The sequence below is a fragment of the Mytilus trossulus genome, chromosome 5, assembly GCF_036588685.1.
Source record: "Mytilus trossulus isolate FHL-02 chromosome 5, PNRI_Mtr1.1.1.hap1, whole genome shotgun sequence".
Taxonomy (NCBI): Eukaryota; Metazoa; Mollusca; class Bivalvia; order Mytilida; family Mytilidae; genus Mytilus; species Mytilus trossulus.
Window position 1 is genome coordinate 75,922,485 of NC_086377.1, and position 19,355 is coordinate 75,941,839.

The window sequence follows — 19,355 nt, forward strand, 5'->3', positions numbered from 1 at the left end:
TGGCAGTTGTGTCAGTAGTGTAGGATTGGTGTTAGGTGTGTTGGTGATGTATGATGAGATGGTAGTTGTGTCAGTAGTGTATGATTGGTGTAGGGTGTGTTGGTGGAGTATGATGAGATGTTAGTTGTGTCAGTAGTTTAGGATTGATGTAGGGTGTGTTGGTGGAGTATGATGAGATGGTAGTTGTGTCAGTAGTATATGATTGATGTTAGGTGTGTTGGTGGAGTATGAGGAGATGGTAGTTGTGTCAGTAGTTTAGGATTGGTGTAGGGTGTGTTGGTGGAGTATGAGGAGATGGTAGTTGTGTCAGTAGTGTAGGATTGGTGTAGGGTGTGTTGGTGGAGTATGATGAGATGTTAGTTGTGTCAGTAGTTTAGGATTGATGTAAGATGTGTTGGTGGAGTATGATGAGATGGTAGTTGTGTCAGTAGTATATGATTGATGTTAGGTGTGTTGGTAGAGTATGATGAGATGGTTGTTGTGTCAGTAGTTTAGGTTTGATGTAGGGTGTATTTGGTAGAGTATGATGAGATGGTAATTGTGTCAGTAGTTTAGGATTGATGTAGGGTGTTTTGGTAGAGTATGATGAGATGATAGTTGTGTCAGTAGTTAAGGATTGATGTAGGGTGTGTTGGTGGAGTATGATGACATGGTTGATGTGCTGGTAGTGTATTATTGGTGTTAGATGTGTAATTGGAGTATAATTAGATGATTGATGTGCTGGTAATGTTTTATTGGACTTAGATGTGTAATTGGAGTATAATTAGATGGGTTGATGAGCTGGTAGTGTATTATTGGAGTTAGTTATAAAAGGTACCAGGATCATAATTTACTACATCATATGCTACTGTCAGTAGTGTATGATTGGTGTTAGGTGTGTTTGCAGAGTATGATGAGATGGAAGTTGTGTTAGTAGTGTAGGATTGGTGTTAGGTGTGTTTGCAGAGTATGATGAGATGGTAGTTGTGTCAGTAGTGTAGGATTGGTGTTAGGTGTGGTGGTGGAGTATGATGAGATGGTAGTTGTGTCAGTAGTGTATGATTGGTGTTAGGTGTGGTGGTGGAGTATGATTAGATGGTTGTTGTGTCAGTAGTGTAGGATTGGTGTTAGGTGTGTTGGTGGAGTATGATGAGATGGTAGTTGTGTCAGTAGTGTATGATTGGTGTTAGGTGTGGTGGTGGAGTATGATTAGATGGTTGTTGTGTCAGTAGTGTAGGATTGGTGTTAGGTGTGTTGGTGGAGTATGATGAGATGGTTGTTGTGTCAGTAGTGTATGATTGGTGTTAGGTGTGTTGGTGATGTATGATGAGATGGTAGTTGTGTCAGTAGTGTTTGATTGGTGTTAGGTGTGTTGGTGGAGTATGATGAGATGGTAGTTGTGTCAGTAGTGTAAGATTGGTGTTAGGTGTGTTGGTGATGTATGATGAGATGGTAGTTGTTTAAGTAGTGTATGATTGGTGTTAGGTGTGTTGGTGGAGTGTGATGAGATGGTTGTTGTGTCAGTAGTGTATGATTGGTGTTAGGTGTGTTGATTATGATGAGATGGTAGTTGTGTCAGTAGTGCATGATTGGTGTAAGTGTGTTGGTGGAATATGTTGAGATGGTAGTTGTGTTAGTAGTGTAGGATTGGTGTTAGGTGTCTTGGTGATGTATGATGACATGGTAGTTGTGTCAGTAGTGTATGATTGGTGTAAGTGTGTTGGTGGAATATGTTGAGATGGTAGTTGTGTTAGTAGTGTAGGATTGGTGTTAGGTCTGTTTGTAGAGTATGATGAGATGGTTGTTGTGTCAGTAGTTTAGGATTGGTGTAGGTTGTGTTGGTAGAGTATGATGAGATGGTTGTTGTGTCAGTAGTTTAGGATTGGTGTAGGGTGTGTTGGTAGAGTATGATGAGATGGTAGTTGTGTCAGTATTTAGGATTGGTGTAGGGTGTGTTGGTAGAGTTTGATGAGATTGTAGTTGTGTCAGTATTTAGGATTGGTGTAAGGTTAGTGGTAGAAGTGTAATTGAACTATGATTAGATGGTTGATGTGCTGGTAGTGTATAATTGGTGTTAGATGTGTAATTGAATAGATGTAGGGTGTGTTGGTACAGTATGATGAGATGGTAGTTGTGTCAGTAGTATATGATTGATGTAGGGTGTGGTGGAAGAGTTTGATGAGATTGTAGTTGTGTCATTAATTTAGGATTGGTGTAGGGTGTGTTGGTGGAGTATGATGGGATGGTAGTTGTGTCAGTAGATTATGATTGATGTGAGTTGTGTTGGTAGAGTATGATGAGATGTGAGTTGTGTCATTAATTTAGGATTGGTGTAGGGTGTGTTGTTGGAGTATGATGAGATGGTTGTTGTGTCAGTAGTTTATGATTGATGTAGGGTGTGTTGTTGGAGTATGATGAGATGGTAGTTGTGTCAGTAGTTTAGGATTGGTGTAGGGTGTGTTCTTCCATACAGCAAATATAGTTGACATATTGCTTATAGTTTAAGAAAAACAGACCATAACCCAAAAACTTAACACTGAGCAATGAACCCTGAAAATAAGGTCAAGGTCAAATAAAACCTACGCGCCTGACATATTGATCATAAAACATTTCCATACACCAATTAAAGAACCTTAGTGAGCAGGCTCACATACCCCATGTCCCCACATTGTCATTGGAGAAATTAAATAAGTATAAGAAAAAAAATTGTATAAGAAAAAATATTGAATAACAATTTCAATATACATAGTATGTCCTTATTATCTACAAAATTTCATGAAATTCTGTTGTGTGTTTTCAGAGGAGTTGCGATGACAAACTGTTGCAGAAGTACATTGAAGCAAATAAGTTCAAAGGGGCATAACTTGTAGAAAAAAAAATGAACCGTAATTTCCTGTCGATATGTCCTTATTATCTGAAAAGGTTTCGTGGAATTCTATTGTGTGGTTTGAGAGGAGTTGCGATGACAAACTGTTGAAGTAGTACATTAAAGTAAATAAGTTCAAAGGGGCGTAACTCCTAGAAAAAAAAATGAATAACAATTTCTAGTCGATATGCACAACTACATAGTATGTCCTTAATATCTGGAAAGGTTTTGTGAAATTCTGTTGTGTGGTTTGAGAGGAGTTGCGATGACAAACTGTTGCAGTAGTACATTAAAGTAAATAAGTTCAAAGGAGCGTAACTCCTAGAAAAAAATTGAATCACAATTTCCCGTCGATATGCACAACTACATAGTAGGTCTTTATTATCTGAAAAGGTTTCGTGAAATTCTGTTGTGTGGTTTGAGAGGAGTTGCAATGACAAACTGTTGCAGTAGTACATTAAAGTAAATAAGTTCAAAGGGGTGTAACTCCTAGAAAAAAAAATTGAATCGCAATTTCCCGTCGATATGCACAACAACATAGTATGTCCTTATTATCTGAAAAGGTTTCGTGAAATTCTGTTGTGTGGTTTGAGAGGAGTTGCGATGACAAACTGTTGCAGTAGTACATTAAAGTAAATAAGTTCAAAGGGGCGTAACTCCTAGAAAAAAAAATGAATCGCAATTTCCAGTCGATATGCACAACTACATAGTATGTCCTTATTATCTGAAAAGGTTTTGTAAAATTCTGTTGTGTGGTTTGAGAGGAGTTGCGATGACAAACTGTTGCAGTAGTACATTAAAGTAAATAAGTTCAAAGGGGCGTAACTCCTAGAAAAAAAATTGAATCACAATTTACGGTCGATATGCACAACTACATTGTATGTCCTTATTATCTGAAAAGGTTTCGTGAAATTCTGTTTTGTGGTTTGAGAGGAGTTGCGATGACAAACTGTTGCAGTAGTACATTAAAGTAAATAAGTTCAAAGGGGTGTAACTCCTAGAAAAAAAAATGAATCGCAATTTCCTGTCTATATGCACAACTACATAGTATGTCCTTATTATCTGAAAAGGTTTCGTGAAATTCTGTTGTGTGGTTTGAGAGGAGTTGGGATGACAAGAAACAGGACTGACGGACGGACGGACGGACGGACAGGTCAAAAACATTATACCCTCCGCAACTTCGTTGCATGGGGTATAAATATAGTTGACCTATTGTATATACATTGTGTAGTATTAGAAAAAAGACCAAAACTCAAAAAATTAACTTTTCGTTCATTTTTTTATATAAAAAAGGCAGTTAGTTTTCTCGTTTGAATTGTTTTACATTGTCTTATCGGGGCCTTTTATAGCTGACTATGCAGTATGGGCTTTGCTCATTGTTGAAGGCCGTACGGTTAATGTCTGTGTCATTTTGGTCTGTTGTGGACAGTTGTTTCATTGGCAATCATACCACATCTTCTTTTTTATATTTGACCATTCAACCATGAAAATGTGGTCAAGGTCAATTGACACCTGCCAGCTAGACATGTACACTTTACAATCATTCCATACACCAAATATAGTAGACCTATTGCATACAGTATAAGAAAAACAGACCAAAACACAAACACTTAACTATAACCACTGAACCATGAAAATAAGGTCAAGGTCAGATGACACCTGCCAGTTGGACATGTACACCTTACAGTCCTTCCAATAGTATCCGAGATATGAACTTGTCCACCAAAACTTAACCTTGTTGAATGTTCACTGATCCATGAAATGAGGTCGAGGTCAAGTGAAAACTGTCTGACGGGCATGAGGACCTTGCAAGGTACGCACATAACAAATATAGTTATACTCTTACTTATAAAAGAGAATTTAAATTACAAAATAAGTTTTTTTCAAGTAGTCACTGAATCATGAAAATGAGGTCAAGGACATTGGAAATGTGACTGGCGGAAACTTCGTAAAATGAGGCATCCATATACAAAATATGAAGCATCCAGGTCTACCACCTTCTAAAATATAAAGCTTTTAAGAAGTTAGCTAACGCCGCAGGCACTGCTTGATCACTATTCCTTTGCCGAGCTTTCTGAGATTAAAGTCAAAAGCTCGACAAAAACAATCAGTTTTAAGGGGGCTCGCGGGTCTGAATCATTTGTTTAATTTTAAAAAAAATGTGGTCACCATTCATTTACGCTCACAATCTGCCTTCGAAAGAAACATACATTTTTCTTAATGTCCTTTTTTCTGTTGACCTAATAGGGGAAATAGTTGTAATATCGAAATAAAAAAAGAACTAAATTACAGAAATCGCTTAAATTTTACAGTTAATTAGTTTATGTACAGCTTTTTCGAAAACAAAAAAAATTATAGGTCACCGATGAGTTAAAAAAGATATTTCAAATTTAATGCCAAAAATGGCATTTTTGCACAAAAAAGAGATGATTTTGAGCTTTTCCAATGATATCTACATTTTAAAAGTCACCTGAGGCCAACACCAATTGATTTATTGGAATGATTCTTGTACCATAATGATAAAGTAATAACTACTTAAGGTAATAAATGAAATTTGTAATGAAAAATTATTGTTTAATTTTTTTCTGAAAATCTTATACCCGTGAGCCTCCTTAAGAAAACTGTGTTCATTCATTAGGTGTATTAATGAAAAGGTTTGTCCCTCCATGTAAAAGTAACGCACAGACTGATTTCTTCATATTTAGTTTAACCTGTTTATTATACAGGTATTTCATCATAAAGTTGTACTTTATTATATATTATCTGCAGCTGTTTACCCTCAACTTACTATTGTATTTGTATTTATATTGTAATTGTACTTCCTCAGTTGACTTGTATTTAGTTTTTAGAGAATAAAATAACTATCTATCTAATAAGAATAAAACTGAATGTTACCTGTTTTGATTTCACCCAAGGACTGCATCCTTGATCTATCAACCATTTTGTTACATCAATCCGACCATTCTGAGCAGCATGATGTAAAGCTGTTCTTCCACTCTATATCAATATAAAAATATAAACATGTTAATGGTGTGTGATAATAAAATCATGAGAGGAGTCAAACAATTTACCAAATGTAAGAAATATAACATCGGGTAAGAAAATATCCAATTATATCAGTGTATAAACTATTAAATGGTATATTAAGATATATAAATTCAATGTATATTTTTTCTGATTCAGTGAAACAAAACAGGTGAAAAAATAGTAAACTCTTAATTATATAAGTGTAACAAGTCAAATAATAGCAACCCTCACTTTATATAAGTCAAACAAGTATTTGTTGACCATTTAACATGTATGATCAACAACATGATTTTATGTTGATTCAGTAGAATGATCAAAGTTAAAAAAAAACTTTTTTTCAAGAAACATTAAAACGAGTAATATTTTCTGATTCAGTACGAAGAGACAAGAAAAATAAGACCCCACTTTATATAATTCTGTCAAGTATTTGTTATTTTTAAAAGATGTTTTACATGAGATCTGTAGAATTAACATTATCCAACTAATGATGTTAACACAACTGGTTCTCATCAACTTCTCATTAAAATCAGATGTTAACAAAATAATTTTTCGTCAGGAAACAAAATTAAACCTTAACTATCTGATTCAGTTCTGTGTTACGAATAAAATGAGACCCCACTTTATATAATTCTAACAAATATTTGTTTTCCATTAAACCTGTCTGATTATCAAAATGATTTTGTGTAGATTCTGTATAAAGTGATGTTTGGTCAGAGTAAGGTCATTATATCTATCATTACCTTGGATGTAGCGTCTAACTGACTGCCGTGAGTGACCAGGTAAGTCACCACCTCCAGGTGTCTGAACCAAGCCGCCAACATTAATGGTGTCATTCCATACTGTAATATCAACATATAACAGACATCAAAACTTGTGTCATAAACTGGACAATGTTGTGTAATAAATATAAACAAAATATATATCACATGAATCAGTGGTCAAAACTGAATAAAATGACCAGTCACACTTGTATTTATATTCTACATAAACAACAAATAAACAACATGTTTTATTGTGAGATGTCAGAACTTCCATCAGAAATGTCAGGTTAAAAATAACTTTTTTCTAGAAACATAAACAATATTTATATCAATGGACTCAGCTGGACAAGACAATTAAAATGAGACCCCACTTTATATAATTCTATGAAATATTTGTTGTCCATTAAACCTGTCTGATTAACAAAGATTAAGAAGAATGACAAAAGTGAAAAAAAAACTTTTTTTCAAGAAACATTAAAACGAGTTATATTTTCTGATTCAGTGCGAAGAGACAAGAAAAATAAGACCCCACTTTATATAATTCTGTCAAGTAGTTGTTATTTTTAAAAGGCATTTTACATTAAATCTGTAGAATTAACATTATCTGACTAAAGATGTTAACACAACTTGTTCTCATCAACTTCTCATTAAAATCAGATGTTTACAAAATAATTTTTTGTCAGGAAACAAAATAAAACCTTAACTATCTGATTCAGTTCTGTGTTACGAATAAAATGAGGCCCCACTTTATATAATTCTAACAAATATTTGTTGTCGATTAAACCCCTCTGATTAACAACATAATTTTGTGTAGATTCTGTATAAAATGATGTTTGGTCAGAGTAAGGTCATTATATCTATCATTACCGGGTCTATAGCCTCTAACTGACTGCCGTGAGTGACCAGGTAATTCACCACCTCCAGGTGTCCTCCCTCAGCCGCCCACATTAATGGTGTCCTTCCACTCTGTAATATCAACATATAACAGACATCAAAACTTGTGTCATAAACTGGACAATGTTGTGTAATAAATATAAACAAAATATATATCACATCATTCAGTGGTCAAAACTGAATAAAATGACCAGTCACACTTTTATTTATATTCTACATAAACAACAAATAAACAACATGTTTTATTGTGAGATGTCAGAACTTCCATCAGAACTGTCAGGTTAAAAAAAAAAAAAATTCAAGAAACATTAAAACTAGTAATATTTTCTGATTTAGTGCGAAGAGACAAGAAAAATAAGACCCCACTTTATATAATTCTGTCAAGTATTTGTTATTTTTAAAAGATGTTTTACATTAGCTCTGTATAACTAACGTTAAACGACTAATGATGTTAACACAACTTTTTCTCATCAACTTCTCATTAAAATCAGATGTTTACAAAATAATTTTTCATCAGGAAACAAAATAAAACCTTAACTATCTGATTCAGTTCTGTGTAACAAATAAAATGAGACCCTACTTTATATAATTCTAACAAATATGTGTTGTCCATTAAACCTGTCTGATTAACAGTATTTTGTGTCTTTTCAAAATAATGATCAAAGCTTAGAAAATATTTAGTGGTATTTCCGTGTAAAATGTTGGGTGTCTACCAGCTGCTTCATATCATATGAGTTGTTGTGTATAAGGGTAATATAGCAATGGTGTATGTTTGTGGTGAGTATAAGGGTAATATAGCAATGGTGTATGTTTGTGTTGAATATAAGGGTAATATATATATATAGCAATGGTGTATGTTTGTGGTGAGTATAAGGGTAATATAGCAATGGTGAATGTTTGTGGTGAGTATAAGGGTAATATAGCAATGGTGTATGTTTGTGGTGAATATAAGGGTAATATAGCAATGGTGTATGTTTGTGGTGAGTATAAGGGTGATATAGCAATGGTGTATGTTTGTGGTGAGTATAAGGGTAATATAGTAATGGTGTATGTTTGTGGTGAGTATAAGGGTAATATAGCAATGGTGTATGTTTGTGGTGAGTATAAGGGTAATATAGCAATGGTGTATGTTTGTGGTGAGTTTAAGGGTAATATAGCAATGGTGTATGTTTGTGGTGAGTATAAGGGTAATATAGCAATGGTGTATGTTTGTGGTGAGTATAAGGGTAATATAGCAATGGTGAATGTTTGTGGTGAGTATAAGGGTAATATAGCAATGGTGAATGTTTGTGGTGAGTATAAGGGTAATATAGCAATGGTGTATGTTTGTGGTGAGTATAAGGGTAATATAGCAATGGTGAATGTTTGTGGTGAGTATAAGGGTAATATAGCAATGGTGTATGTTTGTGGTGAGTATAAGGGTAATATAGCAATGGTGTATGTGTGTGGTGAGTATAAGGGTAATATACCAATGGCGTATGTTTGTTGTGAGTATAAGGGTAATATAGCACTGGTGTATGTTTGTGATGAGTATAAGGGTAATATAGCAATGGTGTATGTTTGTGGTGTGTATAAGGGTAATATAGCAATGGTGTATGTTTGTGTTGAGTATAAGGGTAATATACCAATGGCGTATGTTTGTTGTGAGTATAAGGGTAATATAGCAATGGTGTATGTTTGTGATGAGTATAAGGGTAATATAGCAATGGTGTATGTTTGTGGTGAGTATAAGGGTAATATAGCAATGGTGTATGTTTGTGATGTGTATAAGGGTAATATAGCAATGGTGTATGTTTGTGATGAGTATAAGGGTAATATAGCAATGGTGTATGTTTGTGGTGTGTATAAGGGTAATATAGCAATGGTGTATGTTTGTGGTGAGTATAAGGGTAATATAGCAATGATGTATGTTTGTGGTGAGTATGAGGGTAATATAGCAATGGTGTATGTTTGTGATGAGTATAAGGGTAATATAGCAATGGCGTATGTTTGTTGTGAGTATAAGGGTAATATAGCAATGGTGTATGTTTGTGATGTGTATAAGGGTAATATAGCAATGGTGTATGTTTGTGGTGAGTATAAGGGTAATATAGCAATGGTGAATGTTTGTGGTGAGTATAAGGGTAATATAGCAATGGTGTATGTTTGTGGTGAATATAAGGGTAATATAGCAATGGTGTATGTGTGTGGTGAGTATAAGGGTAATATACCAATGGCGTATGTTTGTTGTGAGTATAAGGGTAATATAGCAATGGTGTATGTTTGTGTTGAGTATAAGGGTAATATAGCAATGGTGTATGTTTGTGATGAGTATAAGGGTAATATAGCAATGGTGTATGTTTGTGGTGTGTATAAGGGTAATATAGCAATGGTGTATGTTTGTGTTGAGTATAAGGGTAATATACCAATGGCGTATGTTTGTGGTGAGTATAAGGGTAATATAGCAATGGTGTATGTGTGTGGTGAGTATAAGGGTAATATAGCAATGGTGTATGTGTGTGGTGAGTATAAGGGTAATATAGCAATGGTGTATGTTTGTGGTCAGTATAAGGGTAATATAGCAATGGTGTATGTTAGTGGTGAGTATAAAGGTAATATAGCAATGGTGTATGTTTGTGGTGAGTATAAAGGTAATATAGCAATGGTGTATGTTTGTGGTGAGTATTAGGGTAATATAGCAATGGTGTATGTTTGTGGTGAGTATTAGGGTAATATAGAAATGGTTTATGTTTGTGGTGAGTGTAAGGGTAATATAGCAATGGTGTATGTTTGTGGTGAGTATAAGGGTAATATAGCAATGATGTATGTTTGTTGTGAGTATAAGGGTAATATAGCAATGGTGTATGTTTGTCGGGAGTATAAGGGTAATATAGCAATGGTGTATGTTTGTGGTCAGTATAAGGGTAATATAGCAATGGTGTATGTGTGTGGTGAGTATAAGGGTAATATAGCCATGGTGTATGTTTGTGGTGAGTATAAGGGTGATATAGCAATGGTGTATGTTTGTGGTGAGTATAAGGGTAATATAGCAATGGTGTATGTTTGTAGAGAGTATAAGGGTAATATAGCAATGGTGTATGTTTGTGGTGAGTATAAGGGTAATATAGCAATGATGTATGTTTGTTGTGAGTATAAGGGTAATATAGCAATGGTGTATGTTTGTCGGGAGTATAAGGGTAATATAGCAATGGTGTATGTTTGTGGTCAGTATAAGGGTAATATAGCAATGGTGTATGTGTGTGGTGAGTATAAGGGTAATATAGCCATGGTGTATGTTTGTGGTGAGTATAAGGGTGATATAGCAATGGTGTATGTTTGTGGTGAGTATAAGGGTAATATAGCAATGATGTATGTTTGTGGTGAGTATAAGGGTAATATAGCAATGGTGTATGTTTGTGGTGAGTATAAGGGTGATATAGCCATGGTGTATGTTAGTGGTGAGTATAAGGGTAATATAGCAATGGTGTATGTGTGTGGTGAGTATAAGGGTAATATAGCAATGGTGTATGTTTGTGGTGAGTATAAGGGTAATATAGCAATGATGTATGTTTGTAGAGAGTATAAGGGTAATATAGCAATGGTGTATGTTTGTGGTGAGTATAAGGGTAATATAGCAATGATGTATGTTTGTGGTGAGTATAAGGGTAATATAGCAATGGTGTATGTTTGTGGTGAGTATAAGGGTGATATAGCCATGGTGTATGTTAGTGGTGAGTATAAGGGTAATATAGCAATGGTGTATGTGTGTGGTGAGTATAAGGGTAATATAGCAATGGTGTATGTTTGTGGTCAGTATAAGGGTAATATAGCAATGGTGTATGTTAGTGGTGAGTATAAAGGTAATATAGCAATGGTGTATGTTTGTGGTGAGTATAAAGGTAATATAGCAATGGTGTATGTTTGTGGTGAGTATTAGGGTAATATAGCAATGGTGTATGTTTGTGGTGAGTATTAGGGTAATATAGAAATGGTGTATGTTTGTGGTGAGTGTAAGGGTAATATAGCAATGGTGTATGTTTGTGGTGAGTATAAGGGTAATATAGCAATGATGTATGTTTGTTGTGAGTATAAGGGTAATATAGCAATGGTGTATGTTTGTCGGGAGTATAAGGGTAATATAGCAATGGTGTATGTTTGTGGTCAGTATAAGGGTAATATAGCAATGGTGTATGTGTGTGGTGAGTATAAGGGTAATATAGCCATGGTGTATGTTTGTGGTGAGTATAAGGGTGATATAGCAATGGTGTATGTTTGTGGTGAGTATAAGGGTAATATAGCAATGGTGTATGTTTGTAGAGAGTATAAGGGTAATATAGCAATGGTGTATGTTTGTGGTGAGTATAAGGGTAATATAGCAATGATGTATGTTTGTGGTGAGTATAAGGGTAATATAGCAATGGTGTATGTTTGTGGTGAGTATAAGGGTGATATAGCCATGGTGTATGTTAGTGGTGAGTATAAGGGTAATATAGCCATGGTGTATGTTTGTGGTGAGTATAAGAGTAATATAGCAATGGTGTATGTTTGTGGTGAGTATAAGGGTAATATAGCAATGATGTATGTTTGTGGTGAGTATAAGGGTAATATAGCAATGGTGTATGTTTGTGGTGAGTATAAGGGTAATATAGCAATGGTGTATGTTTGTGGTGAGTATAAGGGTGATATAGCCATGGTGTATGTTAGTGGTGAGTATAAGGGTAATATAGCCATGGTGTATGTTTGTGGTGAGTATAAGGGTAATATAGCAATGGTGTATGTTTGTGGTGAGTATAAGGGTAATATAGCAATGGTGTATGTTTGTGGTGTGTATAAGGGTGATATAGCAATGGTGTATGTTTGTGGTGTGTATAAGGGTGATATAGCAATGGTGTATGTTTGTGGTGAGTATAAGGGTAATATAGCAATGGTGTATGTTTGTGGTGAGTATAAGGGTAATATAGCAATGGTGTATGTTTGTAGAGAGTATAAGGGTAATATAGCAATGGTGTATGTTTGTGGTGAGTATAAGGGTAATATAGCAATGATGTATGTTTGTGGTGAGTATAAGGGTAATATAGCAATGGTGTATGTTTGTGGTGAGTATAAGGGTGATATAGCCATGGTGTATGTTAGTGGTGAGTATAAGGGTAATATAGCAATGGTGTATGTTTGTGGTGAGTATAAGGGTAATATAGCAATGGTGTATGTTTGTGGTGAGTATAAGGGTAATATAGCAATGATGTATGTTTGTGGTGAGTATAAGGGTAATATAGCAATGGTGTATGTTTGTGGTGAGTATAAGGGTGATATAGCCATGGTGTATGTTAGTGGTGAGTATAAGGGTAATATAGCCATGGTGTATGTTTGTGGTGAGTATAAGGGTAATATAGCAATGGTGTATGTTTGTGGTGAGTATAAGGGTAATATAGCAATGGTGTATGTTTGTGGTGAGTATAAGGGTAATATAGCAATGGTGTATGTGTGTGGTGAGTATAAGGGTAATATAGCAATGGTGTATGTTTGTGGTCAGTATAAGGGTAATATAGCAATGGTGTATGTTTGTGGTGAGTATAAAGGTAATATAGCAATGGTGTATGTTTGTGGTGAGTATAAGGGTAATATAGCAATGGTGTATGTTTGTGGTGAGTATTAGGGTAATATAGCAATGGTGTATGTTTGTGGTGAGTGTAAGGGTAATATAGCAATGGTGTATGTTTGTGGTGAGTATAAGGGTAATATAGCAATGGTTTATGTTTGTGGTGAGTATAAGGGTAATATAGCAATGGTGTATGTTTGTGGTGTGTATAAGGGTGATATAGCAATGGTGTATGTTTGTGGTGTGTATAAGGGTGATATAGCAATGGTGTATGTTTGTGGTGAGTATAAGGGTAATAAAGCAATGGTGTATGATTGTAGTGAGTATAAGGGTAATATAGCAATGGTGAATGTTTGTAGTGAGTATGAGGGTAATATAGCAATGGTGTATGTTTGTCAGGAGTATAAGGGTAATATAGCAATGGTGTATGTTTGTCAGGAGTATAAGGGTAATATAGCAATGGTGTATGTTTGTGGTGAGTATAAGGGTAATATAGCAATGGTGTATGTTTGTGGTAAGTATAAGGGTAATATAGCAATGGTGTATGTTTGTAGTGAGTATAAGGGTAATATAGCAATGGTGTATGTTTGTGGTAAGTATAAGGGTAATATAGCAATGGTGTATGTTTGTGGTGAGTATAAGGGTAATATAGCAATGGTGTATGTTTGTGGTGAGTATAAGGGTAATATAGCAATGGTGTATGTTTGTGGTGGGTATAAGGGTAATATAGCAATGGTGTATGTTTGTGGTGAGTATAAAGGTAATATAGCACTGGTGTATGTTTGTGGTGAGTATAAGGGTAATATAGCAATGATGTATGTTTGTGGTGAGTATAAGGGTAATATAGCAATGATGTATGTTTGTAGAGAGTATAAGGGTAATAAAGCAATGGTGTATGTTTGTGGTAAGTATAAGGGTAATATAGCAATGGTGTATGTTAGTGGTGAGTATAAGGGTAATATAGCAATGGTGTATGTTTGTGGTAAGTATAAGGGTAATATAGCAATGGTGTATGTTTGTGGTGAGTATAAAGGTAATATAGCAATGGTGTATGTGTGTGGTGAGTATAAGGGTAATAAAGCAATGGTGTATGTGTTGTTGTGAGTATAAGGGTAATATAGCAATGGTGTATGTTTGTGGTGAGTATAAGGGTAATATAGCAATGGTGTATGATTGTAGTGAGTATAAGGGTAATATAGCAATGGTGTATGTTTGTGGTGAGTATAAGGGTAATATAGCAATGGTGAATGTTTGTAGTGAGTATGAGGGTAATATAGCAATGATGAATGTTTGTCGGGAGTATAAGGGTAATATAGCAATGGTGTATGTTTGTGGTGAGTATAAGGGTAATATAGCAATGGTGTATGTTTGTGGTGAGTATAAGGGTAATATAGCAATGGTGTATGATTGTAGTGAGTATAAGGGTAATATAGCAATGGTGTATGTTTGTTGTGAGTATAAGGGTAATATAGCAATGGTGAATGTTTGTAGTGAGTATGAGGGTAATATAGCAATGGTGTATGTTTGTCGGGAGTATAAGGGTAATATAGCAATGGTGTATGATTGTAGTGAGTATAAGGGTAATATAGCAATGGTGTATGTTTGTGGTGAGTATAAGTAAAGAACTGCAATAAGCCAAGTTTATTTTTTTCAAGTTTGCATTGCCTATAAGTGTGATCTGTCACTTGTTTGTGATGAGTGTTGTAATAATGTCATTGCTATGTCACATGTTGCTGTTGAGTATAGGAGTGTCAATGCAACGTCACATGTTGGAATTGAGTATAAGACTGTCATTGCTACGTCACATACATAAGTGTGTTGAGCATATGAGTGTCATTGATATGTCACATGTTGGTGTTGAGGTAAAGAGTGTCATTGCTATGTCACATGTTGGTGTTGAGGTAAAGAGTCTCATTGCTATGTCACATGTTGGTGTTGACTATAAGAATGTCATTGCTATGCCATATGTTGGTGTTGAGGTAAAGAGTCTCATTGCTATGTCACATATCAATGACATTCTTATACTCAATACCAACATGTGACATGTTGGTATTGAGTATAAGAATGTCATTGATATGTCACATGTTGGTGTTGAGTATAAGAGTGTCATTGCTAAGTGACATGTTGATGTTGAGGTATAGTGTCATTGCTATGTCACATGTTGGTGTTGAGCATATGAGTGTCATTGCTATGTCACATGTTGGTGTTAAATGTAAGAATGTCATTGTTATGTCACATGTTGGTGTTGAGTATAAGAGTGTCATTGCTATGTCACATGTTGGTGTTGACTATCATGTTCAGTACAAGAGTGGTAAATGAATGTTGTATGATCAGGTGTCACATGTCATGTTCAGTTCTGAAGTGGTAAATGCATGTTGTATGATCAGGTGTCACATATCATGTTCAGTACAGGAGTGGTAAATGAATGTTGTATAATCAGGTGTTACATGTCATGTTCAGTACAATAGTGGTAAATGCATGTTGTATGATCAGGTGTCACATGTCATGTTCAGTTTTGGAGTGATAAATGCATGTTGTATGATCAGGTGTCACATGTCATGTTCAGTACAGGAGTGGTAAATGAATGTTGTATACTCAGGTGTTACATGTCATGTTCAGTACAATAGTGGTAAATGAATGTTGTATGATCAGGTGTCACATGTCATGTTTTGTACTGGAGTGGTAAGTGAATGTTGTATGATCAGATGTCACATGTCATGTTCAGTACTGGAGTGTTAAATGCATGTTGTATGTTCAGGTGTCACATGTCATGTTCAGTACAGGAGTGGCATATGCATGTTGTATGATCATGTGTTACATGTCATGTTCAGTACAAGATTGGTAAATGCATGTTGTATGATCAGGTGTCACATGTCATGTTCAGTTCTGGAGTGGTAAATGCATGTTGTATGATCAGGTGTCACATGTCATGTTAAGTACAATAGTGGTAAATGAATGTTGTATGATCAGATGTCACATGTCATGTTCAGTACTGGAGTGTTAAATGCATGTTGTATGTTCAGGTGTCACATGTCATGTTCAGTACAGGAGTGGCATATGCATGATGTATTATCAGGTGTTACATGTCATGTTCAGTACAGGAGTGGTAAATGAAAGTTGTATGATCAGGTGTTACATGTCATGTTCAGTAAAGGAGTGGTAAATGAATGTTGTATGATGTGGTGTCACATGTCATGTTCAGTACAGGAGTGGTAAATGCATGTTGTATAATCATGTGTCACATGTCATGTTTAGTACAGGAGTGGTTAATGAATGTTGTATGATCAGGTGTCACATGTCATGTTCAGTACAGGAGTGGTAAATGAATGTTGTATGATCAGGTGTCACATGTCATGTTCAGTACAAGATTGGTAAATGAATGTTGTATGATCAGGTGTCACATGTCATGGTTAATGAATGTTGTATGATCAGGTGTCACATGTCATGTTTAGTACTGGAGTGGTAAATGAATGATGTATTATCAGGTGTTACATGTCATGTTCAGTACAGGAGTGATAAATGAATGTTGTATGATCAGGTGTCACATGTCATGTTCAGTACAAGATTGGTAAATGAATGTTGTATGATCAGGTGTCACATGTCATGTTCAGTTCTAGCGTGATAAATGAATGTTGTATGATCAGGTGTCACATGTCATGTTCAGTACAGGAGTGGTAAATGAATGTTGTATGATCAGGTGTCACATGTCATGGTTAATGAATGTTGTATGATCAGGTGTCACATGTCATGTTTAGTACTGGAGTGGTAAATGAAAGTTGTATGATCAGGTGTCACATGTCATGTTCAGTACAAGATTGGTAAATGAATGTTGTATGATCAGGTGTCACATGTCATGTTCAGTAGAGGAGTGGTGGATGAATGTTGTATGATCAGACGTCACATGTCATGTTCAGTACAAGAGTGGTAAATGAAAGTTGTATGATCAGGTGTTACATGTCATGTTCAGTAAAGGAGTGGTAAATGAATGTTGTATGATGTGGTGTCACATGTCATGTTCAGTACAGGAGTGGTAAATGCATGTTGTATAATCATGTGTCACATGTCATGTTTAGTACAGGAGTGGTTAATGAATGTTGTATGATCAGGTGTCCATTGTCATATTCAGTACAGGAGTGGTTAATGAATGTTGTATGATCAGGTGTCATGTCTCAAGTCATCTAGTCATGCAAGATTTTTTTGGGACCAAAGTAATGTTTTTTGTGTAGAATACTATGTTACGTGTAATAAAGTAAATCAATATTTCAATTGTATACAGTTACGAAGTATCAGACAGCAACTCTTTGACATACAAACTGGAGTGGTATTCATCAGTGTAATAAAGTTAATCACAATATATCATAATACTATGTTTCTTAATATTTTGAAGACAAGAGTATTTGCAATAAATAGAATGTACACGGAATCATTGAACACTAACAAGGGCAGTGTTTAACTGATCCACATTATGTGTACTATATAGAATAAATATCTGTAAATGGGTTAAACATTTTACTTCACTTACATCATCATCTCTACATTCCAAACTAGCTCCGTTCTTTATACATAATTCTACCTCTTTTATATTCCCATTCTCTGCAGCTTTAAGAAGTTTCTGTAAGCAAAACAAAGCTTTTACATTTTTCTCTAGAACATACAAATGTATTATAAATGTAATAATTCAATATAACAAGCTACATTTTTACAGTTTCAATAGTGTATACCAAATACAGTGATTACCAAGAAGGAGTGAAATTGTTGTCTATAATTTCTTTTTTTTAGAAAAGTCTGTAGACATTTATATTATGCATCAGTTTTGAGATCAGCCTAAGTTTTTGTTGAGGTTTGTGTTGCTCGGTCTTTAGTTTTCTATGTAATGTTTTGAATATAAAAAGAAGATGTGGTATGATTGCCAATGAGACAATTCAACAAAATAGACCAAATGACACAGAAAATAACAACTATAGGCCACCGTACAGCCTTCAACAATGATCAAAGCCCATATGGCATAGTCAGCTATAAAAGGGCCTGAAATGACTAATGTAGACTGTTGAATTTTGATTGTTTTTCATTTTTTTCCATGACGTTATCAGATTCTCTTCGACATAAAGAGTTGTGAATATCCTACATTATCTTACGTTTCTTTTTTTTTTGTCTCCTGGAATTTTGTATATTGAAATTCTGTCACTGTAGTCATTTTGATTTCTCCTGTTCTCCCCCTGAGAATACTGCACGCCTGTATCTTTATGTACAGTTTATAGACAACATAGGTCACATGACATAGGTCACATGACACTGACTGACTCTGAGAAGATTACACACCTGTATCTTTATGTACATTTTATAGACAACATAGGTCACATGACATAGGACACATGACACTGACTGACTCTGAGAATACTGCACGCCTGTATCGTATCTTTATGTACATTTTATAGACAACATAAGTCACATGACATAGGTCACTTGACACTGACTGACTCTGAGAATACTGCACGCCTGTATCGTATCTTTATGTACATTTTATAGACAACACAAGTCACATGACATAGGTCACACGACACTGACTGACTCTGAGAATACTACACACCTGTATCTTTATGTACAGTTTATAGACAACATAAGTCACATGACATAGGTCACATGACAATGACTTTTAAGAAGAAAAACTTACCTCATCCCAACTTGCCATTATATCCTGTAAAAGAAAATGAAATCATTGTATATTTACAAAAATAAGGAGATATGATTACCAAGGAGACAACTATCCACTTAAGTTCAAATGAAGTGGATGTAAGCAATTTTAGGCAATGGTACGGCCTTCAACAATAAGAACAAGAGGCTGTCAAGTGACAGCAAACTGGATTTTCCTGCATACAATGTAGGTCAAACCCTGAATAGTTGAACAAGTATTGACACAACATTTAAGCTTAAAACTGCTCTGAATTTGGATTCTGATTGAATATTTATAATAGATTATTTTCTAATTAAGAGGGAATGCCACGAACCATCAAGCTTCCTCCCTAAAATTTATTGAAAGTACATTTTTAATTAATAATGAAAATGATATTTGCAAATCTGAAACACAAACAGGATCATGTAAAAAAATAAACATTAACACACACAGCAAAAATGAATTACCACATAACAACTGTGACATCTACTTTAAAAAAAAGTCAAAAAGAAATTTTGATGTTATCATTACTCAGGTCAGGAACACTACCTTATATGGAAATGCATGAATTAGCATACTTAT

General features: G+C 35.0%; 1 protein-coding gene across 1 annotated transcript in view; it reads right to left on the bottom strand.

Moving 5' to 3' along the window:
• Positions 1-18,791, bottom strand: part of LOC134718316 (uncharacterized) — a 71,162-nt gene extending 52,371 nt beyond the window's left edge. Inside the window, exons 1-5 of the mRNA XM_063580811.1 lie at positions 18,774-18,791; positions 17,625-17,714; positions 7,501-7,599; positions 6,613-6,711; positions 5,741-5,842 (exon numbers count right to left, since the gene is read on the bottom strand). Coding sequence (XP_063436881.1) covers positions 5,741-5,842; positions 6,613-6,711; positions 7,501-7,599; positions 17,625-17,714; positions 18,774-18,791 — 408 coding nt within the window. The remainder of the gene's footprint in view (positions 1-5,740; positions 5,843-6,612; positions 6,712-7,500; positions 7,600-17,624; positions 17,715-18,773) is intronic.
• Between the last annotated feature and the right edge of the window lie 564 nt (positions 18,792-19,355).